We start from the raw sequence: 26,686 nt of genomic DNA on the forward strand, positions 1-26,686 counted from the left end.
TCCCTAAACCAGCAAATGTACAATCAACCTCCTTTCTCATTCATATACACTGCTCAAAAAAATGAAGGGAACACAAACAGAAGACATCCGAGATCTGAATGAATGAAATAGCCTTATTAAATACTTTGTTCGTTACATACAGTAGTTTTGTGTTCCCTTTAGTTGTTTGAGCAGTGTATAAATTACTGTATGTAAAGAACAAAGTATTTAATAAGGCTATTTCATTCATTCAGATCTCGGATGTCTTCTGCTTGTGTTCCCTTTATTTTTTTGACCAGTATATTTACCAATGATTGGTGAAGAACAAATATATGGTTTACAAAGCTCCTGCCTGCATAGAGCTGCACTGATGCATGACAGCATTCTGTGCATTGTAGATTCATGGACAGAGTATAAAGGTTTCCTACTTTAGAGAATTAATTATTCAAAAAAATATTGCTATATAAAAATTATTGGTAAATGTATATTGAGTTTTTCTTAAAACAATGAATTCAACATTTTTATTCAATAGTGGTGGAACAAATGCTAATCTTAACTGAGCAATACATACTTTTAAGACTGATTATCTTTTTATATGAAATTCTAATATGATTTATTTGTAGAACACAGAGCTACCTGTCTGGAGGAAGAGGAGCTATTTATTGATGTAGATTGCATGCACACAGAAGCAATCATGACTCCAATGCCAGATGGATTATCCCAACAACAGGTTTGTGTGTTGGATACTATTGAAATCTAATCTCGTCTTTTTGTACATACCTTAATTTCTAACAGTAACTTCACTTTGCTACATCTTATGTCTAATTTATGTACATTTGTCTCTCACAAAATTGAAATTCAAATGAAATTAATTGTCTTGATTGTTGAGACAAATCCTGACATATGATAAATCCCTTAAGTAGAGTCTTCGAAGAGAAACTAAAATACAACTTAATTGCATGAACTTCTGTGACTTATATTTTGACATGTTCTTTCCTGATGGAGATTTTCTTCAAATCTTGCAATTAGTAACAGACAAGTCAATACATTATGGGGATGAAAAACATTTAATTCTGAACATGCTGCTGCTTGCCACCAGATGGCATAGTTAATCACTTGTGTGTGTCTTTTATTCCTTTCCTAGATAAGAAATATCTAGGTAAGAAAGAAATGCTAGATAAGAAATGCTAGATTAAACAATTTAGTTCAAGCATGAATTGACTGAAGGTCTGGGCTCAATTTAGCAAATAAACTTGACTTTTATTGGGCAATGATTTCAAAGTGAGATTTCTACCTTCTTTTGCTGGTATGAGAATTCATGAAGGCCTCACTGTTTTTTAAGATTTTTTTTTTAACAGAATAGGAGTAAACCTGCAGGCCCTCTATACAGAGAGAATTAATCCAGTTTCATAGAGAACATGAAATACTGACTTAAAAGAGAATAGAGTGAAATTATATCTGCTGCAGAGGACTGCCCCAAAACAATGTATGATTGGAGAATTATGATAAATGATCCCAGAGACTAGAAAGTAGTCCTGTCAATCTATCATTCTTTGTAGACTTCTCATCCTACCTTTTTTTGCTTTGGAACTGAGCTATATGCAGCTGTTATTACAGACCATAGAAACCTGCTTCACAAATAATGCTAAACCATTATTGTGGATTATTCTGAGTTTCCTGTGATAGAGATTAAACAGTCCTCAATTTACAACAGTTCATTTAGTGACCATTCAAAGTTACAACAGCTTTGAAAAGTGAAAAGTGACTTATGACCATTTTCACACTTATAACCATTGCAGCATCCCCATGGTCATGTAATTTATATTCGGATACTTGACAACTGGTTCATATTTATGACAGTTGCAGTGTCCTGGAGTCATGGGATCACCTTTTGCGACTTTCTGACAGATTAAGTCAATAGGGAAGACAGGTTCACTTAACAGCTGTGTTATTCATTTAACAACTGCAGTGATTCGCTTAACAAATGTGGCAAGAAAAGTTGTAAAATGAGGCAAAACTCACTTAACAAATTTCTCACTTATCAACATAAATTCTGGGCTCAATTGTCATAAGTCGAGGACTACCTGTATATGTTTAGAAACATCCTGGCAGATACATATAGATATGCTTCCTGTCCTATAATCCTAATTTTGTTCAAATTGTGCTATAGGAATCTGCTGTATCTTCAGAGTGGCAAAATCAGCCACATTTCTATGTATTTTGCTGGATTTTACTGCACTCTTTTTTTTTTTAGTTCAGAAAGATTTATTTTTGTTAACCATTATTAAAACTATTTTTAACTCTTCTTGATAGATCTTATTTCATATTGCTTACTTAAATTGTATGTAGTTGTTTGATCAAAATACTGAACAAACATGACTTGCTGGGATTTACAGTTGTGGAAACAATGAATGAAGACTCTTCCCCCAACCCATTATTTTTGTTTCTCGTGTGCAAAATGCGTATTTCTTTTATTTAAAAGTATAAAAACTCCAAACATGTAAATATGTTGCCATTTTGCTGCCTTAGCTGAGAGTACTTTAAAACCTACAGGGGCCCTCGATCTTCTTGCAGTTAGGATTAAAATAGCTACTGGCACTTGTTCTGGAGTTGCAATTTCTCCATCTGTTTTCATCTTTTTGGAGAGAATGGTGTGTAATTAAGCAAAGCAGCAGGTTTAGTTGTCTGTGAATGTGAGACTGCAGGAAACAGATTTTTATTCAGTGCAGTGCAAACCAAAAGGTAATTCTGGGTATGAGTGACTGGAGGGAAGTTAAATAACACGACTTCTTTTTGCTATTTCCATACTTTTTAAGATGTCTGTTTGCTAGATAAGTATTATTTTAGCTTCTGACCAGGTTTTTTCTCTTAATTGAGCTTACCTTTTTGTTTCTCCCTGTTTCTTTCTCTTTTTTTTTCTGGAAGTTTTCTTTTTAAATATGGTATTTTTTTCATAAATTAGATGTTCTATATAGATGTTTATAGCAGAAATGGTATACAGGTAGTCCTTGATTTACAACTATTCATAGTTACATTGGCATTAAAAAAATGACTTATGATCGATCCTTGAACTTACAACCGTCGTAGTATCCCCACGGTTACTTGATCAAAATTCAGGTGCTTAGCAACCAACACATTTATAATGGTTGTAGCATCACGGGTCATGACATCATCATTTACAACTTTCCCAGCCAGCCAGATTTGCTTAACGACCGCATGAGTCACTTAACAACTGCAGTGATTCGCTTAACAACTACGACAAAAAAGGTCAAAAAATTGGGAGTAATTGCCTTGCTTATCAATGGAAATTCTGGTTCAAATTGTGATGTTAAGTCAAGGCCTACCTGTGCATGAAGTTGAAAGATAAGGAATAAGTCTCTGAAATAATGGATACACTTTTTATTGATGAAATTGTCTTTCTGGTTTCACTGAGTTATAACTGACCAGATTCTCCGCTTTATCAGACAGAGGTGACAAAGACTATTTGAGGGAGAATAAATGTTTGTGCAGAGATATCCTTGAATGGCAAATTAAGGGTATGATTGTGCCATGTTTAATATTATATTTTAACAGGTTGTGCGAAGATACATTTTAGGCGCTGTGGTTGACAGTGAAAAAAACTACGTGGATGCTCTGAAAAGAATATTAGAGGTAAGTAATTGTCATTTTGAAGCCAAATAAATATGAGGAGAATTGAATCTCATTTGTATAATTTATTATTGCTGATGTTTTTGTTTATAGTAGTGAAGATAATTCATTTGATTATAGCTTTTTATAATTACTTGATGTTCTTTTAATTTTAGCAATATGAAAAACCTCTTTCAGAGATGGAGCCCAAATTACTGAGTGAGAGGAAACTGAAGATGGTCTTCTATCGAATTAAAGAAATTCTTCAGTGCCATTCAATGTTTCAGATGGCCCTGGCAAGCCGTGTCTCGGAGTGGGATTCTGTTGAAATGATTGGTGATGTCTTTGTTGCCTCAGTACGTGAATGATCATAGCTTTGGGGTCACTTAAGTCTGTTTAATTCATAAATAGGCTGAATAAGTGAAATTCCAAAGAAGAACAAAAACCGCTGTCCCAAGGTCAGATAAGATTCCTTTGCGCTCCTAAAGACAAATGGTGGCAACATTTTGCTTATTGTGTTCCTATTTTGGTTTTTATTTTATCTTCCTTTGGCACTGGGATGAATTACAAATACTGTGAAGAAAATAAAAAAGTTAATAAAATGTCTGTCAGGGAATTGTGCAGCAGGTGTCCAAATGGAGCCAGAGATGCTTGACACAAACTTGTAGATTTATATAAATAAATACATTTTGCATCAATATAAGCATCAAACAAGATAGTCAGGCAAACAGGAGCATCATGAGGTAGATTACAGAGTGCACAGGGCACAAAGAAGAAAAAGGCGGGAAAAAGGGAAGCTCCCCCTCCACACCCATAGCAACCAATCACAGCACAGGTTGCCTCACGCAGGAATCAGCAGTCTAGTAACAATCAACTGCAACTGTGTGTTCTGGCTCACTGCACAACCCCACTGTTCCAGCTACTAAATTTAAATATCTTAACAATGTCATCCCCAGTTGCTATGACTATCACTTGGTTTGGGAGAGTTTAAACTTAGCTAAGTGTTTTAAGTGTATACTTGCAGTATTTAGGACACCCTAAAATCCCTACAATGAAATAATGCATTGATACATTTATTGAATCTATTTTTAAATGGACTCAGTTTGGAGTTTGTGCTAATAGTTTCCTAGCAACAAGAAGCATTCAATTTTAAGATCTTAAACAGAGGCTACATTTTTAAACCTTTCTGGCTATTAAGTCTCTGGTAATGTAGATAATAATTTCAAATGAAGGGTAAATAAACTCAGAAGCCACCTCACTCTAATATCAGACGTGTATATTTTTCAAAATATTTTCTGATTGCTAATTGGTTCAGAAAGTTAGGCTTCTCGTTTTTATTTTTATTTTAATCTTAACTGCATATCTTTCAAGTAGGAAAAACATATTGTGAATCCTAAAACTAAAGTCTCCACATCCATCTTGTTTTCTTGACAAGGATATGAAAGTGATTCACCTCTGCTGCCTTCTGATGCATTGTTTGGACTTCCCAATCTACAGTAGTTGGACAACTCCAAGATTTTGTCTTCCTTTTCATTTCCTATCCAATTATTGTAGTTAAAAGTGACAGAGGTATAAAACAAGTTTCAGAATTAGATTTCCCAGACCTATTGTATCATGTTTTCAGACTAACATATTGTATTATAGGCTTTATGAACTGCACCTTACTTCATCAGATGGATGGACTTGCTTAAATGATACAGGATTTAATCAGACATTTCTTGATTTATTGTTGTAGTCTATCCAGGCTGTCCTCTTAACAACACAGTATCATAGTGACACTGAAATTATAAGGTATAATCTTAAAGGCAAATGCCAGAATAATATTATTTTATAGAAATAGCATGTCTGAGATTTCTCGGCAAAACCTCACTAATTCAGCCTTTTGTAGAGATCCTTAAAAAGTTACAGGTTTTGACTATATGCTGAGTATCTTGAATACTCTTTTAGAAATATGTGTTCTATATTGTAACTGACTGATAATGTCTGTTTATTTTTATTGTGTCATTTAGTTCTCTAAATCCATGGTACTGGATGCCTACAGTGAGTATGTAATCAATTTTAGCACAGCTGTGGGGATTCTCAAGAAAACATGTGCTACAAAACCTGCCTTCCTTGAGTTTTTAAAGGTGAGCATTTTGGGTTTTGGTTGCTTTGTGATTGTTTGTAGACCATCAGAGTAACCATGACTATCTGGGAGATTGATCACTGACAAATATTGAACATCCAGTGTTTAGCTCAGCTTTAAGATAGTCATGAATATGTGTTTATGTTTAGATAGTTGTTGTTCAGTCACTAAGTCATGTCAGTCACTCTTCGCAACCCCATGGACCATAGCACACCAGACCACCTGCCCTCCACTGTCTCCCGGAGTTTGCCCAAATTAATGTTGCATCAATGACACTATCTAACCATCTCACCCTCTGCTGTCCCCTTCTTCCTTTGCCTTCAATTTTTCCTAACTTCAAGGTCTTTTCTAATGAGTCCTCTCTTCTCATTAAGTGGCCAAAATATGAGATGTACATTTTATCTATACTTCTTTTGAGAAAATCTCAGTGGCTAATATAAAAAAACTCACTTTTTTATTACAGCAATGTCAAGAATCTAGCCCTGATAGAATCACTCTTTATGGCTTAATGATGAAGCCCATACAACGTTTTCCTCAGTTCATCCTTCTATTACAGGCAAGTCATGTATCAATACTTAAAATTGCTTGAGTTTGCCATCTTTCTTGGTTGCTTGCTAAATAGTAATGGCTAAAACACTAACATGGTAATAGGATCTGATTGTTAGTTGTTTTGTTAATTGAAAATCAATTATGTGACTAATTTTTGAGTTGTACCTGAAAGTGCAGAATTTATTCTTTAGTTCATAGGATTATTGCTTGGTTTTAGAGTAACCCATGTTGGTTTTTTTGTATATGACAGTCACAACTTCTTAGCCATTAATTTTCTGGATATTATGTGTTGCTAGTGTTCTTATAAAACATTGAAAGGAACTTTAGGATTTCTTGAAAATCAATATCACTTTGAGTTTAGGATAGGGATACAGTATGGAGACAGTTGTCTCTATTGTCAACGATGGCCCATTCTGTTATTGTCAGATCTGTTGGCCAATTTTGATACTGTTCATCAAGGGTTATTTCTGAGGAGGCTAGTTTGCATTCTAGTTTGGCTAGCTTTTATACAATTCCAACCCTGTTTGAAGGACTGGGCTCTGTAAGTAATTATGAGCATCTAATTTTTAGCTCCTAGGCCTCCCTTTGTGGTACTCCACAAGAGTCCACCAACTGACATTTGCACTTAGAAGACCATGAGCTACCTGAAGCTCAACACTGATAACTCTGGTGTTAAATAGGGAGAAACATCTGAGAAAATGAACACAAATAACTTGTCATTTCTTAGGAAGCAAGACAAGGATTCTGTCCAAAGCTTGAGAGCTGAGTTTTATCTTAGACCCTTACCATGTCATCGTAGATAAGAGTCATGATCCAGAGTTGCTTTACTCAGTTGAAGCAATTCTATTAGGTCTACTCTGCTCTTCCACACACTAGTCTTATCATGTCATGTATGTGCCAGGCATCATATTTATGTTAAGTTTCCAATACATTTTTAGTAACTTCAGTCAGTAAAGAATACAGCAGGTTGATTGCTGTTTCTTTTCTATCGCCCCATCGTGCATAATCATTCAAAAATTACTTCAAAGTTCTATTAACTGCATATAAAAGTTTTTATGACTCAAGGCAACCTCCAATTGTTTTGGAGATTGGGTGGAATGTGCATGAACTAGAGCTTTCTGATATTAAAGCCTAAGCAGTAGAATTATTTTCTTGGCAGGTAGGAGGTTTCAACTGTAGATTATTTTAAACAGCTTTGGAAAGCTTTTAAATTTTTTGTTTTAATTTTTAATATTAGGCATATTCATTCATACATTTATTTATTTATTCATTCATTCATTAAATTTTTATGCTGCCCATCTCCCATATAAGGTGACTCTGGCAGCTTACAAGTTATAAATCAAGTGTAAAAATAATTAAAACATTAAAACTACACAGGTTCAGATTTTAAAACTACTGAAACCAGAACTAAGAGGTGGATGAGACAGGGATGAGGTCTTCTTACCACGTCAGCTACTTCCTGTTGTGATCATCCCTCTGGGGACCCCAATAATCTATAATTATTATATTCACCTGTTTTATGATCCTAGTTAAATGATATTGATGCAATTAAATGCTATACATGTAAAAAAAATAAATTATTCTGCCAAATCCTATGTCAAGAAATGATACTATGCCTTGTTGTCACCTGCATGAAAATTATAGTTATTTTTGTAAATTGTAAGAAAAGAAGAGTGGAATGCAAGAACACTCCTGATCCAGTAGGTACAATGAAAGCAGTGGCAATATAGATAGTTACATCTTTATACTGGTCATATTAAATTGCAGTATTGTAATGTGTAGTTGCCAGATTAGACCAATGTCAGACTCTGTTGAGCAAAGAATATAAAATCTCAGTCCTTTTGTCTTCTACTTTTTCTGGCCCCTGGAATGACATCCTAGTGATGAGGCATATCTCTAGTGTAACTATGAAGATTGCTAGTAGTACGTAAGTTGATTACTATTATATTAAAGGAGCCCTAAAATCTTTCATTTCTTGGCAGTTACACCGAAGTGCCAGCTTCGCAGATGATGAAAAGTTCAATTGTAGAAATGGAAGCTGTATGAAAGCAGATTTTCATGTTGTCAGAAAAGAGAAGAGTAGGATGCTATGGAAAGAGAAGTCCAAAAAAAAAATGAACTCAATAAGGGTGGGAATTTCTTTTAAAAAATGAGACACTAGAAGCATAATTACAATCATTTCCAATGAGAAGGAAAAATCCCCAAGAAAAGCAATAGACGCCCCAAGAAGCTTAATGAAGTTCTGAAAACAAAGGAACACAAGAAATGGAAATAAGATTAAGTCACAAAGAGAACATGGGCATATAGTTTGGAGCTGATATGAGGGAAGATATGTGGGCTGAGGTTAGCAAAGGATGCAAAATATAAGGATTCTTAAGCATGTTCAAAAGAAAAAAATCCTGAATTATTTTATTTTAGTCTCTTCTATTTGTCTCATTAGAAAATTGTGAAGGGCAGATTGAAGGTGCAGAGTTGAATCCTTAGAATAATAGAAATGTGGTCGAGGAATATGTTACAAATGAGTTTAAAACTGCAGAACTAGTTAGAGTGCATTCTTTGATAATGAAGGCCTTGAATGAGTGAGGGAATTAGTTGGTTAGTCTGGCGAAACCCCTAGATATTATCTTTGAAAAATATTATACAACTGATGAAGTGGCAAACAACGGGACAAGAGCAAATTTTGTCCATGTCATTCCAAAATGAGGGGGGGGGGGAAGGATCTGATGCTAGTACCTGGGAAGATCCTAAAACAGATAATAAATAAATGTATTTTCTAGCTCCTTGAAATGAATATGGAATAAGACATGGATTTGCCAAGATTAAAGCTTGTCAGACTATTCTTTTCTTGTGATTTGTCTGGGTAATTCCTTAATGGACTGTTGTAAACATAATGTACCTTGATTGCAGTGAATCATTTTACAGAGTATTCCATAACATGTTGACCATCAAGCTAATTAGGCATGGTTGGCATGATAATTAAGTGAATATATGTAAGCCAGAAGTGTAATGTGGCTGCAAAAAAAGGCAAACGAAGCATTAGGCTGCATCAACCTTGGTTAATTTTAAATTATGGGAAACATTTATTCTTGTATGGTCGGGAAATGAGGAACATTGGGAAACTAAATCTTTCAAAGAAAAATGGAAAGAACTAGATATCTGAGGGGTCCTTAGTGCTCCCTGAGCTTGATTATTTTCTCGTAGACGTTTCGTTGCCCAAACTAGGTAACATCATTAGTGCTATGATGTTACCTAGTTTGGGTAATGAAACATCTGCAAGAAAACAACCAAATTCAGAGAACACCAAAGACCTCTCATTTCAACCCTGAGCTACAAATATCCTCCTTTATTAGCTAGATGTCTTTAACCTTGTGGGGAAAGATATCATATTCTTCAAATGACTTGAAAGAATGTCATACAGGTAGTCCTCGACCTACGACCACAATTTCTGTTGTAAGCAAGACAGTTGTTAAGTGAGTTTTGCCCCATTCTCTTGCTACAATTGTTAAGTGAAACACTGCAATTGCTAAATTAGTAACATGGCTGTTAAATTAATCTGGTTTCCCCATTGACTTTGCCTGTCAGAAGATCACAAAAGGGGATCACATGACTCTGGGACACTGCAACCATCAGAAATATATGCCAGTTGCCAAGCATCCAAATTTTAATCATGTGACCATGGGGAGGCTGCAACAGTCAAGGGTGAAAAATGGTCATAAGTCACTATGTTTAGTGCTGTTGTAACTTTGAATAGTCACTAAATGAAAGGTTGTAAGTTGAAGACTAATACAAAAGAAAATGAAGACTTGTTCTTTCTCATTGTTTTGGAATAATTACTTTTAAATTACAGGAGGGCAAATTTCATGTGAGCATTAGAAAAACTTTTTAATTTCTTATGAGCAGTTTGATGTTGGAAACAATTGCCAAGAGAGTTTGTAACTGGATAGTATGGTGCTTTCTAAAATTAGTTAAGTGTTTCTCACTTGACATAGCAGACAAATCCTAAAAAGGATTGTATCTGTAGCTTTGGAAATGATAATTGTGAGACAGATAAATTTAAATGACTTCCTTTTTCTAGTCAAGAAAAATAATCTGAATTAGCTGGTCAGAGCATGGCAAAACTTTTTTCCCCCTTTTGTTCTGTCCAGGATATGTTGAAGAACACGATTAAAGGCCACCCAGACAGGCTGCCTCTACAGATGGCTCTCACAGAACTTGAAACACTGGCAGAGAAATTAAATGAAAGGAAAAGGGATGCAGATCAGCGCTGTGAAATAAAACAAATAGCCAAAGCCATGAATGAGCGTTATCTGAACAAGGTTTGGAGAATTGCACTGCTTGTTTTTCCCTTATTTCTCTTGTAAATAATGTTTGTTTATTTGAAAAATGTGTACAACTGCGTAGCTCACAAAGGTGACTCTGGACAATGTACAGAGATCGAAACCCAAAACAACATAGTTCATGAAATCAATATACAAACCATATATCAACCTCAGCATATGGTGACACATGCTGGGGTTGAAAATCAATTCCCCTCCAGTCAGTAAACAAAACAACCAAACAAAGGGGCCGGGGCCACCTTTGGGGCCAAATGTCTATGCAAGCATCCTGGTCTTTAATGTCTTGTGAAAGGCCAATAGGATCAGAGCCATCCAGCTCTCTGAGGGAATCCTGTTCTCTGGTGCAGATATGATGACAGAGAAGGCGTAAGTCCTTTGGTCCCACTGAATGACAGTGTATAATAGAGAAACCTGGAGCAGGGCAACTCTGCCAGTTCTGATGGATTCTAAAATGTTTAGGCTTTCTTAACTAATTATTCCCAATATGTATTTTATTCAAATACATCTCATTTGTTTCATGGACATTAATTGCCACCATGTTGATAGTACTGAATTTGGTTTTCTATCCCAAGTGGGGGAGGGGGGGAGCCAAAATGGGAGCATGTGTGATGAAGGTGCAGGAGTGGCATTACTCATTGGATAGATGTACAAGGCCCTGAGCGTCCTTCTTACACCATCTCTATTGGCATTCCGAAGACTAACCAATTTATTAACTCGGGGTTTCTTGAATCATAACCAATTTATTGAATGAAGAGAGTAACTGCATGCCAGTTTTTTTCCCCATCAGAAATCATCCCATTAATCCTGGCTGACCAATTACAATTTTTGGGCAACAAACAATTCTAGGCAGTTTTATGGCTTGCTACTTGAACTATAATTTCTTTTGGGGTAAACTCGGGCTAAAAGAATTTAGGTCAGCCACATTCCAGCCCATAAAGGAGCTCACATAATGTATTCTAGGTGAGAATTAGGCTGATAGTTGTATATATTAACCTTCCCTGTGTAGCAACAAAGCCAGGTTTGCTGTTTGACCCTCCTCAGTTCTTAAGGGGAGTTTTAAGAGCCATTAAGGTGGCACAATAGTTAAAGTGCAGTATTGCAGGCAAACTCTGCTCATTCCAGGAGTTTGATCCTGACCTGCTCAAGATTGACTCATCTGTCTATCCTTCTGAGGTCAATAATGCTGACTCTGTAAATTCCTTAGAGTGCCATAAAGCACTCTAAGCACTACTATGAAGCAGTATATACGTCTAAATCAGCGGTTCTAAACCTGGGGGTCGCGACCCCTTTGGGGGTCGAACGGCCATTTCACAGGGATCGCTAAAGCCCCCTCTCGCCCCCCCCACGCCTTCACTCACCCTCACCCTCTGCCTCTGTTGGATCGCCAGTCGCCGGTCGCTTACCCCGCCCACTCCCAATCTATTGCTGCCTCCTGAGTCCCAGCTGATGGCTAGAGGAAAAAAAATTTGTTTAAATTGTTTAAATTCTTGCAGCGGTGCTTCAAAGGGCCACCCTACAGCTGATCAGTGTTAAAAGAAAACAAATGAGTAGACTGGTGCCTGCAAAAATAGAAAAAACAGCCCCTTTCCGCTTCAGCATAGGTTAATTACCATAAATTGATTTGATCAGCCTCCCGACTCTCAGCTGATTTGCTCTCAGCTGTTTTGCGGAGGGCTCTGTTGCTAGCTAGCTGCAAAGAGGTAAATTGCTGGAGCAGATTTTTTTTCCCCTAGCTATTCTGAAAAGAAATATAGAAATTGTAAAATTAATTGAAATGACTAAACACTGTTTAAATTTGTGAACCGGCCAAATACTCTGTTCAAAGAAAATACATTGTATGTTTGTATGTGTGTTTCTAATTATTGCTATTTATTCATATTTGTTCTCTTTTATTCTTTAAAGTTTAACAATTCATTCTTTATCTTAATATCTTTATATTTGTTTGGGGTTGGTTTTCTTCCCTTTCATCTTTTTTATTGTACAGCAATCTTTCTCCTCAAACCTACCACCTCTCTCTTTTCTTTCCTTCTTACTTTCTCTTCCCTCCCCTCTTCTTCTCCTCCCTACTTCCTCTTCCTTTCTCCTTCTCCTCCTCTCTTCCTCCCTCTCTTACCCTCATTCCTACTCTAATTTCCCTTCCCTTCCTTCATCCCTCTCTATTGCTGTATCCTTTTATGCATATGGACTACTCAGAGGGCTGAAAAAGTTATTTTTGACTGGTCCTCGCACTTTTGACCAGTCCTCGAACTTACGACTGTCCTCACATTTTACGTTTTTGCCCTATCTTGTCACCATGGTGAAGAGAAGCAGTTGTGAAATGAGTGACACGGTTGTTAAGAATGCTACAATGGGCATAAATGATGACCAGTCATAAGTGCAAAGACCGGTCAAAAGTGCGAGGACCTGTCAGAAATCACTTTTTTCAGCCCTCTGGGTAGTCCTTTTGTGCACATGGACTACTCAGAGGGCTGAAAAAGTTATTTTTGACTGGTCCTCGCACTTTTGACCAGTCCTCGAATTTATGACTGTCCTCACATTTTACGTTTTTTGCCCTATCTTATCACCATGGTGAAGAGAAGCAGTTGTGAAATGAGTGACATGGTTGTTAAGAATGCTGCACGGGCATAAATGTGAGGATGGTCATAAGTGTGAGGACCAGTCAAAAGTACGAGGACCTGTCAGAAATGACTTTTTTCAGCCCTCTGAGTAGTCCCTATACACATAACCATGGCCACCGGATCACATGACCAGCTAGCCACGCCCACCCAGTCACATGACCTCCAAGCCATGCCCACAAAATAAGCCATGCCCACAGAACCGGTAGTAAAAAATTTTAGAACCCACCTCTGGTTGGGGGTCACCACAACATGAGGAACTGTATTAAAGGGTCGCGGCATTAGGAAGGTTGAGAACCACTGGTCTAAATGCTATTGCTATTAACCAGAATCCCCATATTTATGTGAACTTGTCCATGTAACACAAAGCTATTGAGATCACCACATCTGTGCTTTTATACTGCCCATTATATATGTAATTGAGAAACTTTAATTCTTTCTTTACTGTTATAGATCATGATGAAACTGTTCTTCTTGATTTTATCTTCTCAGATAAGGAACCATTAATTACATACAGTGTTGCCTGATTTTGGCTGGTGGCAATTAAAATTTGCATATAAATAATTAAGGGTACGGGGTATGGGTAAACCTGAGAATTCCTCTTATTTATTTATTTTTAATATTCATCTGTTTTTATGTCCTTTTTGTGGGCCTTCAGATCCCCCTCTTTAGTCTTTAGTCCTACTCTTAACATTAAGAATTTACCTAGACAAATTTCACTGTTTTAATATTATAGTATAATATTAGCAATCAATTAATTTACTTAACTTTTATCTCTTATAAGTGTCAGGGTTATTATTGAAATAGGTGGATGTTCCCCCCCTTCATTGTATTTTATGTTGATCCATGACTGAAATGAAATATTGATTGATTGATTAATGCCTGATTATCATGATCCTATAGATACAAAATTGTAAACGAAGAATTTTATTTCATGACAAAATTAACAAAATTCGATGGATTCATGAAACTGGTTCATATATTTTTAAAGCAGAATATATTCAGGTGTAAAAATACTGTTATGAAATCTTTTCGTATTATTCAGTTACTCAGCAGTGGCAACCGGTACCTGATCCGAAGTGATGATATGCTAGAAACTGTTTATACAGACAAAGGGGAGATCATGAAAACCAAAGAACGGCGTCTGTTTATGTTAAACGATGTTCTCATGTGTGCTACTGTGCATATTCGGTAAGATTTTATAGTCACGCACTAAAATAATTGCCAAAGCATAAGAGATGAGACACATGCACTAGAAAAGGTTTTTTTGTATGTGCGTTCTGAGTCCATTTTACGTGGTTTTTGGTTGCATGTATACAATGGATTATAATTCAGGGCTCTTAGTGGCAGAGCACATTCATTGTACTGTACACAGAAAATCCCATGTTCATCTCTATCTTTGGGAAAAGTTACAGTGTAGGATATATAAATGCAATATATGTAGGACATCTAGATGAAATGGATGGCACACAAATCTAATAAATAAACATTGAGATCAAAGGTTGAAAAGTTGTAACTTAGTTCTCTCCACTCCTTCCCCAAATAAGGATTTTAAATTGAAGGAACAAAAGTAATACATAAAGGGGTGCATGGGCCTCATGGAAACAAGGATTCGAAGGAAGGAAGATGTTTTATTTCTTAAGAAAACTTATATGGCTACCCAACCCACAGTGACTTCAGGCAGCTTACAGAAATAAGTTTTCTCCTAAATTATATTGTTACTGCAACCCACTTCTCTCCTCCCCATCATTACATTTCCTAATGAAATACTCACCATACTAGGAAATTGAATAACATTGCTAAAGGAGATGGTTTAAGGGTCAGAATGGAATGGGTCCTGATTAAATAAAACTGATGTAGAGACAGTGAGATGTGTTAGAGATAATTTAAGAACTAGAAGCTTTTTATTAATTTCTTAACCTCAGGAAAAGTAAGGAAAAATGCCAAATTCCCAGTTGTCTACAGAAATGAAATTCATCGGTCATGTAGGATTAGAAGACTCTGATGTTATCTCCAAAAAGCAAAGGTGTTTGTATCTGGTCTTTTAAGCCTTTTTCATTTAAAAGTCTTTTTCTAAACAATAAACTCTTCCAACTCTAGAATTGTGAGATTAATGTCAATCAAATATTTTGCAGATCAGCTACTTTTTTGCACTGCTGCAATATGTGTGCATCTTTACAGACTTCTTTCCCTTCCTTTTTCTTCAAGAAGGGAAATGCACAATGTATGCTTGTAAGGAAGGAAGTAAAAGAGCAAAAACAAAAACCTGTTAGATCACATCCCTTACTTTTCAACTATTTGTTTTCCACTCAAAATCCTCACAGATATAAATACCTCTTTATTTAAAATATAAAAACGAGCTGTGGTGGCACAGTGGTTAGAATGCAGTATTGCAGGCTGGCTCTGCTCACAGCCAAGAGTTCAATCCAGAGCAGCTCAAGGTTGATTCAGCCTTCCATGCTTCCGAGCATTATTGGGGGCAATAGGCTGACTCTGTAAACCATTCAGAGAGGGCTATAGAGTACTACAGACTGGTATGTAAGTCTTAACTGCTATTGCTATTACTTTTATAGAAGCAAGAAATAAGGTCTATGCCACAGTCTCCTCAAATGATCATATATTGAACCACAAGGATTGATAGGGCTATCCAAAAAGTCGATGTTTATTTTTATTTTATTTAAGAAAGTGATATGATTGCCCAACATATTATCAGTGACACCAGGTGGCTCACAAAGATAAAAATCTAATATAAAAGAATAAAAAGCAATAACTCCCACCTCCTGGCGACAACAATTAATCAAATAAGCCACTTGATGGGATCCATCCTACTCTGGATTCTCTGGGCAAAAGCACCTTATGAAAAGAGTGTCAAGGTGGGGGTGGGAATCTTATTTCTACGGGGATTATGTTCCATAGGGAGGGAGCCACCCCTTCTTGGTCCCAGTAAATATATCTCCTTAGGAGAGAGGACCCGCCACATTCCTTGCTTCCCCTCCCTGGTAGGTTGGGTAGATACAGCCAGGAGAAGACGGTTATTGTTATCATTATTGCTATTCATCACACTATTAGTTAAAGTAGTATTTATTAAACTATCTTCATATAATAAATGCTTGGGAGTTGATGAACAGTTTGAAACTTTATGAAGGGATGGATGAACTGAAGAGTGTGGAGGCCCCTCGTCTATGCCAATTATGAGAAAAGCACAAGTTTTAAAATCCACAGTTTTGATTGAAACTGTCATATATAATGCATGTAAATACAGGGTTGCTGTTTCGCATTTTGCTTTGGGATCCAATGCCTAAATGAAATCTCTCTCTGATAAAATGATTGCCTACTCTAATACCACCGACCTTCAGTATCCACTGTGGTAGATTTGAAAGAGCTGTCCCTTCAGAGGGGATCTTATAACAGTCCTACATATCTGCTGCATTTTGCAATCTTCCTGTGAAATGCCTTGTTCTACATTTCATAGTCTCATGTAATTATGTGGGTGGGATATATCTGCAAATGTAGGCTGAGTAGATCTCTTGCTACACAGAAGCTCTTATCCAGCAGCATTCCTATGGCAACTGAATATGTACTTTGGCTCCACTGTCTTCAAGTAAACAGGCCTTGCCAGGGTAAAATTTCTCCGGAATAGTTTCCTTATTTATCTGTTTTTCAGCATCCATTGGAGCATTGGATTCTTTATGTCCAATGTTAGATTAGACATTTGGGATTTGGGGGTTTTCTTGTGCACGCAATTTTTTGTGTACAAAAGCCATGTTGCTCAGTGGTTAAAATGCAGTATTGCAGGCTAACTCTGCATTCTCACAGCAGGAGTTTGATCCTGACTGACTCAAGGTTGACTTAGCCTTCCATCGTTCTGAGGTCGGTAAAATGAGGACCCAGATTGTTAGGGGGCAATAGACTGACTCTATAAACTGATTAGAGAGGACTGTAAAGCATTATGGGTGGTATATAAGTCTTAAGTACTATTTTTTCTTCTTTTCCATTGGAGCGTTCCATCCAGTGTTGGATGTTTGTTTTTCTATTTAGTATTTTATTCTTGTTGATAAATGAAAATAAATATGTTTTTTAAAAAGTCTGTTATGATAAACATATTGAGTCAGTATTAGTCATATTAATTATCATCAGGAGTCCAGTTCTTTTGCTGTTTGCCTCTCTTGGATTTTTGGAAGATTTTTCTGCTTCTGTTTTTAACCCACTCACTTAACACTCTCCTCTCACTTCCTTGCATGCTTTATGTGATCTGGGAATATTACACACGCATATATTGATGTTTTTATGCTTTCCATAGCCCATCTGTGTTCAAAATCAATGTGTTTCCTCAAAATGCAGTGTCCTGTGGAACAATGGGAACTAATTGTGGCCTTTTCCTTTTTGATGATAACATTTTGTACTTCATTTTAAAAAATAAATCTCCAATTTTTTTTCCTGGAAATTTTTGCTCATTAACAAAAAAAATAATGTAGTAGAACATTTACAGGAAGTTTACTTGGTTTTAAAAATTAGAAAAATCTTCATGACACCTGCATGAACCATACCTTGTGGTTTTTGTTAATGCCAAAAAACAAAATAAGATAGCAGCATCTCTAAATCCAATTTTGCTCAGTGGGGCTTTTTCTTTGGGAAGTACTTGTAGAATTAGAGGAAAAAGTTATACACCAGGGAGATTTGTGTATGAGAAGATTTTTAAAAAGTCTGAAAATATAAGGAAAAAAAACGACCACTTGTCATCATTTTTGTGGCCTTTTTTCAGCTCTTCCCATGAAAATAGTGGTGTTGTGAGTGGCCAGAGGTATTTATTAAAATGGAGTGTGCCACTTGGGCATGTCGACGTCATAGAGTATGGAAGTAATGATGGCCAAGGTGAGAACTGCAGATTCCCTTTGCAGCCGTCCTCTGAGATCATGGTTACCAACGCCAAGCCAAGTAAGTCACAGCCGGTTATTATTTGTGAATGTACTTCTTTATTGTAGATGGGCTTGAAATGCTTACGAAGATCTTTACATTAGTTTTTTTTTTTTAATCTTTATACAGGTATTCCTCGACTTACAACAGTTCATTTAGTGACCGTTCAAAGTTATAATTGCACTGAAAAAAGTAACGAATGACCGTTTTTCACAAGATCATTGCATCATCCCCATGGTCACCTGATCAGAACTCAGACACTAGGCACCTGACTCACATTTATGACAGTTGCAGTGTCCCGGGCTCATGTGATCACCTTTTGCAACCTTCTGACAAGCAAAGTCAATGGGGAAGCCAGATTCACTTAACAACCATGTTACTAACTTAACAGGTGCAGTGATTCAGTTAACCACTTAGGCAAGAAAGGTGATAAAATGGGGCAAGATTCACTTAACAAATGTCTCACTTAACAACAAAAATTTTGGGCTCAGTTGTGGTCGTATGTCGAGGACTACTTGCATTCAAAAAGCATCTGAATGTTTCTTATGAGACTGGCATATATTTTATTGCAGTACAGTTAGTCCTCAACTTATGACTACAATTGGGCCCAAAATTTCTGGGACACTTAAGTGAGTTTTGTCCCATTTTATGACCTTTCTTGCCAGAGTTGTTAAGTGAGTCACTACGGTTGTTAGGTTTGATAAGTGAATCTGGCTTCCCCATTCATTTTCCTTGTCATAAGCTTGCAATAGGTGATCACATGACCCTGAGACACTGCAACCATCATAAATACATGCCAGTTGCCAAGCATCTGAATTTTGATCACCTGAACATAGGGATGCTGCAATGGTCATAGTTGTGAAAAACAATCATAAGTCATTTTTTTCAGCACTGTTGTTACTTCAAATGGTCACTAAACAAATGGTTGTAAGTCAAGGACTATCTGTAGTACATATTGTGCTGGGCACCTTGTTTAGTGATTTTTCTTATTGTGTTTGAGCTTCATGGGCATTCATTCACACAAGCTTACAACTAGACCAGGTCTCTTAAGCTTCTGCTTTCAGTAGCTGTTGTATATTAATCAGGATTATCCAGTGGAATTTGCAGAATTTCCCATATTGAAATGGATCCACTTAATCTGCACTCTTTGTATCTCCAAACCTATGTGACAGTTTCCCAATTTTTAATTTTTTAAACATTAAATCTATTAATAAGACAGATAGGGGAAGATCTTCTCGTACTCTTGTTTCCCACAATAAAAAGAAAATTCTACTTTTGTTACAAAATTGGTTTTACTGTATAGCTGAAGGATGATCCATCTTGATTCTTGTTAGAAAGCTGCCAGAATCAAAAACCAACAATGCAAGAAGCTCTTTAGTCTGGGTTGATTTTTGGTAAAGGGTTAGTGGAATAATTCCTCGTTGAAGTATTAAGCTTAATTGAGTACTTACATTAATGTTTCAGCAGGTGGCAGCACTTGGTTTTTAGCTAGCTTATACTCAGAAGCTAATCAGGGTTGCTGCCAGTTAGTGCTTAGATGGGAAATTTCCAGGATTGTAAATTACACTAAAAAATAAATAATCTCAGAAGAAGCCAATAGCTAACCATTTCTGTAGTGCTGGCAAGAAAACTACATGCCAGTAGTACCTTTCAACAATGGATCTCAAGTTGAAGGAGAATTTTCTTTTTGCATTGCATACAGTGGTACTCCCGAAGTAGCGTAAATAATATAAAAACCATGCAAAGTTTTTTTTAAAGACTCCCCCCCCCCCCCAGAAACAATATAGTACCGTCTGTCTTTTCCATTTCAGTCTAGAATTGAGGACAGTCCCTGTCTGCATTGTTTATTCCAGCTTTTCCATCCTGGTGGTCTTTGGATACTAAGACTATAAAAATCGTAACCAAATTTGCTAAGAATGGTTAAATTGTACTACTAACACAACTAGAAGGCACTATTTTCTATAAACGTATTGTTCACATTCTTGTTCATTATCTCTTCTTTGTGTAGCTTTTTTTTTTTTTTTAAATTCACAGTGGTGACAAGAATAGGTGCTTTTTAGACACAAAATGGAATTGTGGACCAGAGAGAGGAAAAAGAGAGAAAGCACACAATGGTTAAATAAAGACAAGATAAAGATAAAAAAATAAAAATCTTGTCTAATCAGTATCCAAATTTAATGAAACATAATATACAATTTAGCTATTGTTGAAATTATGCAACTGTGTGGGTTGCAGTTTTATGTGCAAAACTGCACATTATGTGACATATTATGTGACATATTATGTGACATTACAATGAAGGAAAAGATATGAAATCTGCCTTAGCACCAATACCATTTGCTAATAACTTTATGATGCTATTTGGACTACCTTAGAAGTATGTTTCTTTGCAAAGCCATTTGAAAGAGGAATACTAAATTCTTTAGAACCTATCAAGGTGAACTATTAGAGCAATGTTTCTCAAACTTTTAAGATGTGTAGAATTCAACTCACAGAATGACTCAGCCAGGGTCATTGCTTTCCCTTGACCGAATGAAATCATTACGAATGAAATGAAAAAAAAAAACTCATTTCAAAAAGCAGAAGAGGAAGTTCTAGGTGCTGAAGCAGCAGCAAGTTAACCACACAGAAGGCAATTGGCATGCAACCCACATGACTCAGAAATTCTGACCTGCAACAATAACAGTCAGAAGAAATCCCATGAGCACTTGATACTTGAATGAGTTTTCGTTGTTAAGTGCACACAGTAACTGGGTTTACACATTGCACTAAGCCTGGATATGACTTGTTTATTAATGATGGGTTCTAGCTTATTACATTGAGTTAAAGCCAATTTTGATCTATGCTCATTGTTAAGCAAATAGCTTATTGTGAGGTATGAACCAAATCAGTAAGTATTTAGCTTTTTATATGCCATTTGCAAACTCTTTAGTTTCTTGGAGAAAAGACAGCTAGCTGCTCTGTTCTACTTTTATAGAGATGATTAGATTTTCTAAGAAATGTGAAGGGTTATGAAGAGAAAAAAAGTGTGTATAATGGCATGTGCCTGCTCTTTATTTCACAACATACGTTAAATTCCATGGTGCCAGGATACCTTAAAACTGTCCTGCTGAATTAAATTGAAATCTAACAATATTAATCTACTGATAAACAATAAAGAGCCGAGGTGGCGCAATGGTTAGAGTGCAGTACTGCAGGCTACTTCAGCTGACTGCTAGCTGTAGTTCAGCGGTTCAAATCTCACCAGGCTGAAGGTTGACTCAACCTTCCATCCTTTCGAGGTGAATAAAATGACCCAGATTGTTGGGGGAAATATGCTGACTCCGTAAACTGTTTAGAGAGGGCTGTAAAACCACTATGAAGCGATATATAAGTCTAAGTGTTTCTATAAACAAAAGATATTACTGTGACAATATTGGCTTGATCTCTATAAAAGAACATTGAAAGGCAATACCAATCCTGCATAATAGGTATTTTGCAATGTGGAGGAATGCAGACAAAGCAAGCTTGCTTGAATCATTAAAGCAGCTACATCTTTATCCTGGCTCATGTGGTTGCTTTTTGGGCTGCTTGTGACTGTCTTTGTTCAGGGAAGCAAAATGGCTGTGCATGTACAAATATATGGAGATAGTTGAAAGCTGCAGAAGGCTTGCAAAAGACATGGCTGCCTTAATGTTTCTCATGTGTTGCAAAGCACCTCTTTTGAAACATTACATAGTCCCAATTCGTGCTACTCTAACTAATGGGAACGGGATTTATATCCTTATATCCTCTTTCTCTTTAATATGAAAAATCAGGTTTTAATTTTAATGCTTTCATTTCCTCTTATTTTATTTTTTTCTGCCTCTCTGTGATTTTTTTTTTTTAGGGAAATAATATAAACATTATGTTTGCCGCATCTTCAAACTCACTGCTTCCAAGGATACTTGTTTTGATATGCTGTAGATGTTGTGGTAAAGTTTTAATTTAGCTTGGCTTTTCATTGTACATGTGTTGGTTTGAGTACATAAGAATGTAAAAGAACTGAACTGGCTCAAACCAAAGGCCTATCTAGTTTATCTTTATTTTAATAGTGTCCAGTAACACAACTTTAATACAATAAAACCCTTCTGCTTTTATTTTCTAGCAATTGTATTTTTATTTATTTTTTATTATTTATTTATTTATTTATTTGTGTCAAGTACATATTAGGTAATATATATATATATATATATATATATATGTATGTATGTATGTATGTATATATATGTGTGTGTGTGTGTATATATATATATATGTATGTATGTATGTATGTATGTATGTATGTATAAGCATGAATTGAATACATCAAATAGATACAAATAGAGGAAACATTAGGACAGGGATGGTAGGCATGCTGGTGCTCTTATGCACGCCCCTTACAGACCTCTTAGGAATGGGGTGAGGTCAACAGTAGACAGTCTTAGTGTCAGGTTCTGGCTCGCTCCAGTAAAGAAAACAATTCAAACAGGCTTGCTGTGATGAGTCTTTATATAGCGATCCGGCACGCTCCGACAAACACCTGTGAAGATGAAAACATTGTCAGCTCTGTTTGCTCTGTGCTCCCTACCACCTTTTAAAGGTTCCCGCTTCCCTTCTCAGCTCCACCCCATGACCCCACCCTCCAGCCACCCCTGTTTGCAGCCTCCTCGTGTCAGCAAGCAATGGTGGTTTGCCATCTCCAATTTCCTGTGGCCTTGTCAGCAATGTCATTTGCATATTGCACCAAATGTCAGCTGGTCTCCTCCCAACAATGAATCGGCAGAAGAAATGGCTGCGTTCTTTTTCGTCATGGGTCTGTGGCATTTCATAGCCTAGCGAGATGGTATTGGGGTTTCAGGGATGATTCTGGTCTCATCTGTGGCTGGAATGCAGCAACTACATTGGCGTCGGGCTCTGGGTGGCTTTTCCTGTGGCTGGTTCTCTCTCCTCTCCCCGAATGGCAGCCCAGTGGGACAGAGCTGACACTTAGGTTAAAGTTTGGGGTGGGGGGGGGGGTTGGGATGAAACCACAGAGTCAGGTAGTGCATTCTTGGCATTGACCACTCTGTTGCTGAAGTTATATTTTCTGCAATTGAGTTTGGAACAGTTCATTTTAAGTTTGTATCTATTGTGTGCTCGTGTATTGTTGTGGTTGAAGCTGAAGTAGTCATTGACAGGTAGGACATTGTAGCAGATAATTTTATGAGCTGCGCTTAGGTCATACCGAAGGCATCGTAGTTCTAAGTTTTCTATGCATAGAATTTCAAGTCTGGTGGCATAAGGTATTTTGTTGTGAGCAGAGAAGTAGAGGACTCTTCTTGTGAAATAATTCTGGACACGTTTAATTGTATTAATGTCCGATATGCAGTGTGGGTTCCAGACAGATGAGCTGTATTCGAGAATTGGTCTAGCAAATGTTTTGTATGCTCTGGTTAATAGTGTAATATTACCAGAGAAGAAGCTACACAAGATTCGGGTTACAACTCTTAATGCCTTTTTGGCAATGTTGTTACAGTGGGCTTTGGCACTAAGATCATTCGATCTAAGGTCCTTGATAGAGTGAGGGTCATCTACAAGGTCATGCCCACTCAGCTTGTATTTTGTGTTCTGATTCTTTTTGCCAACGTGTAAGACAGAGCATTTGTTGATTGAGATTTGGAGTTGTCAATTGTTTGACCATTCCGACACAAAGTCAAGGTCTTTTTGAAGGATAGCAGCATTGTCTGTGGTGTCAAATAGTTTTACATCATCGGCGAAGAGAACACAGCTGCTTATAATATGATCACAAAGATTGTTTATGTATAATATGAAGAATGTTGGTCCTAGAACGCTGCCTTGGGGGACGCTGCTATTAACAGGTGCAGGATTTGATCGGGCGCTCCTATCAAATTAATTAAATTAAGAGACATATTGATGTTCCCATTTGGGAGAGGAAGTATACAGGTAGTCATTGACTTAGGATCATAGTTGAAAAATTTAAGTGAGACAGTTGTTAAGTGAGTTTTGCCCCATTTTACGACCTTTCTTGCTACAGTTGTTAAGTGAATCATGGCACTTGTTAAGTTAGTAACACAGCTGTTAAGTGAATCTGGCTTCCCCTTTGATTTTGCTTGTCAGAAGGTTGCAAAAAGTGATCACATGACATTGCACCGTCATAAATATGAGCCTGTTGCCAACTGTCTGAATTTGATCATGTGACCATGGACATACTACAATGGTCATAAGTGGGAAAAAGATTATAAGTCTCTTTTTTTCAGTGCTGCTGTAATTTCAAATGGTCACTGAACGAATAGTTGTAAATCAAGGACTACTTGTACAAAACTTGTACAGGTTTCTAAAAAGAGATTATCTAGATGAGGGAGTGAACTGTTTTCTGTTGTCCTGTAGGGTATGACTCTTCAGAAAATAGATTTAGATTAGATATTACGGAAAAAAATATCATCAGGAAAAGCTCTCAAGCAGTGGAACAAGTTTCCTTATGAAATGGTTTCTTTCCCCTCATTGTAGATTTTCAAACAGAGGCTGTATAGTCATCGGATGTGCTTTAATAGATTTTGCATTAAGCAAAGGGTCAGGCTAGGTGACTTCTGATGTACCTTTCCACTCCATGGTTTTATGTACTGTTTTAACATCACTAGTGCTACTTATGTCTGGGGAAACTGATTTAGATTCACTTTGCCAATTTTGGGGATTGCATGAGTTTTACATAATAGATTAATTGAGAAGATTAGTTAAAGATTATGCTTTTATATCTATTAGAACAATGTTTAATTCCCTAAATCACTGTATTTACCTCTATATAATTAAACATCAAATTTCAGTGTCACTTTAATTCCCATCATCATCATTTGTGAGCTTGTTTAGAACATAATCATGTTTCAGTCCAACTGAGAATGCAGTTTTTTTGTGATTCTGTTTTGTAAATTTAATTGGATTTATCATGCCAAGCAAACATCAGAATCTCCTCTGTTGTTCAGATTGTTCAATTACTGGGCCTGACAACTGGGAGTGGGTGGCAATTTCGGAGGTAACCAAGGAAAAGCACAGGGTTAGTGGCAACTATTGTTAAGTGTGTAAAGAGTTTATGTAACACACACACACACACACACACACACATAAAAGAGATGCAGGAAGTTTATAGAGGAAGAAAATCTAAAAGAACATAGTTCCTTGATCCCCAACTTTAATATTAATAAGGGATTATTTTATGTCAGTCTGTTGGAGATCAACATCTAAATCATTAGTGAAAGCTTTCCTTTATTTGAACTCTGTTTCTGTAGGATTCTTGGTTTGGTTTCTTTTTTGTAATAAAAACCTTGCTTCTGAATGTTTGACAAGGTGAAAAAAAATAACCTTCTGTTGCTATGTAACTCTGCTCTTGCATTATGGGTAGATCACATCTACATAATGGTTGGGTCACTAACAACCACAATTATTTTCATATTATTTAGATCACAGATAGTTTCATATTAGGACAGGCTGCATTGCTTTGTCAATCCCATGTTTTTGATCTGTCTGTGTGAGCATGCATGCACCTGAATATATTCAAGGTGGTTCTCACACCAGTGGTGCCTATTTTCACAGAGTGGAAACAGCTGGGTTGAAATATGGCTGGAAATGAGAAAATCCCAACCTGCTCTATTTCTACCGTTTTAATTGGCACAAAGTTATGAACAGACTATTCTTAGTATAGGGCTTCCTACCAAGAAAAGCCTTATGGGATAGGATTTCTCAATTTGTACCATTTCATGAGACAGGTACACAAAATCACATGGCAAAATGTTCCTAAATCTGTGTATATACACAAACATATATAGGCTGCTTAATTATTTATGTTGAATCACTCTATAAGTAAACATGCAAGTGCATAGACTGATTATGTGCCATCAAGTTGTTTTCAATTCCTGTTCTATGGTATATCCAATGCCTTGGAAATTTTCTTGCATCCTTCTCCTGTCTGATACTTTCCAATCAGTAGTGGGTTTCAATTTCGGCCGCTACTGGTTTGCTCGTGGGCGTGCGTGCGATGCTTCTGAGCATGCGCAGAGACGTCCAGGTGGGTGGGCGGAGCCTCCCGCACCGCCGCTACCGGTTTACCCGACCCGAGGCGAACCAGTAGCAATCCACCACTGTTTCCAATGACATCTTCATAGGCCATGGTTTTTGCTATAATAGGCAACTGAGTAAACCTCAGCAAAACCCTACAACAGCTGAACTTGATATGGGCTTGATCAGAGTCACTTTAATTGGTGGCAGGTGTGTACAGACTACTATTTAACATCAATTCAAATGTGATTGGTTATTTCTGAGCACAGCTACATCCCTACTTATAAGGAATGTGCACACTTATGCAACCTCATTATTTACATTATTTTATTCTTATTTTTCCCCCTACAAAATCTCAGTTTGCTTTTCAATTGAATTGTATAACTTATAAATTGTATTAAAAGGTGGAAAAAATTCTGAAGTGGTTTATCTTGATATGACTTTTTATTTTATTTTTTTGCATCTCAAAAACCTGGCATTTTAACAGGAGTGTA

The 26,686-nt window shown here is 36.8% G+C and overlaps 1 protein-coding gene across 2 annotated transcripts in view; it reads left to right on the top strand.

The window, feature by feature from the left end:
- Positions 1 to 26,686, top strand: part of ARHGEF10 (Rho guanine nucleotide exchange factor 10) — a 107,152-nt gene that overhangs the window by 37,517 nt on the left and 42,949 nt on the right. For both annotated transcript variants that reach the window (XM_034436756.3, XM_087882444.1), the window contains exons 11-18: positions 603 to 709; positions 3,553 to 3,630; positions 3,783 to 3,962; positions 5,616 to 5,732; positions 6,195 to 6,287; positions 10,426 to 10,596; positions 14,278 to 14,423; positions 17,995 to 18,167. In XM_034436756.3, the coding sequence (XP_034292647.2) occupies positions 603 to 709; positions 3,553 to 3,630; positions 3,783 to 3,962; positions 5,616 to 5,732; positions 6,195 to 6,287; positions 10,426 to 10,596; positions 14,278 to 14,423; positions 17,995 to 18,167 (1,065 nt within the window). The remainder of the gene's footprint in view (positions 1 to 602; positions 710 to 3,552; positions 3,631 to 3,782; positions 3,963 to 5,615; positions 5,733 to 6,194; positions 6,288 to 10,425; positions 10,597 to 14,277; positions 14,424 to 17,994; positions 18,168 to 26,686) is intronic.

This window comes from Pantherophis guttatus, chromosome 1, assembly GCF_059756535.1.
Source record: "Pantherophis guttatus breed Tessera chromosome 1, ASM5975653v1, whole genome shotgun sequence".
In the NCBI taxonomy this organism is placed as follows: Eukaryota; Metazoa; Chordata; class Lepidosauria; order Squamata; family Colubridae; genus Pantherophis; species Pantherophis guttatus.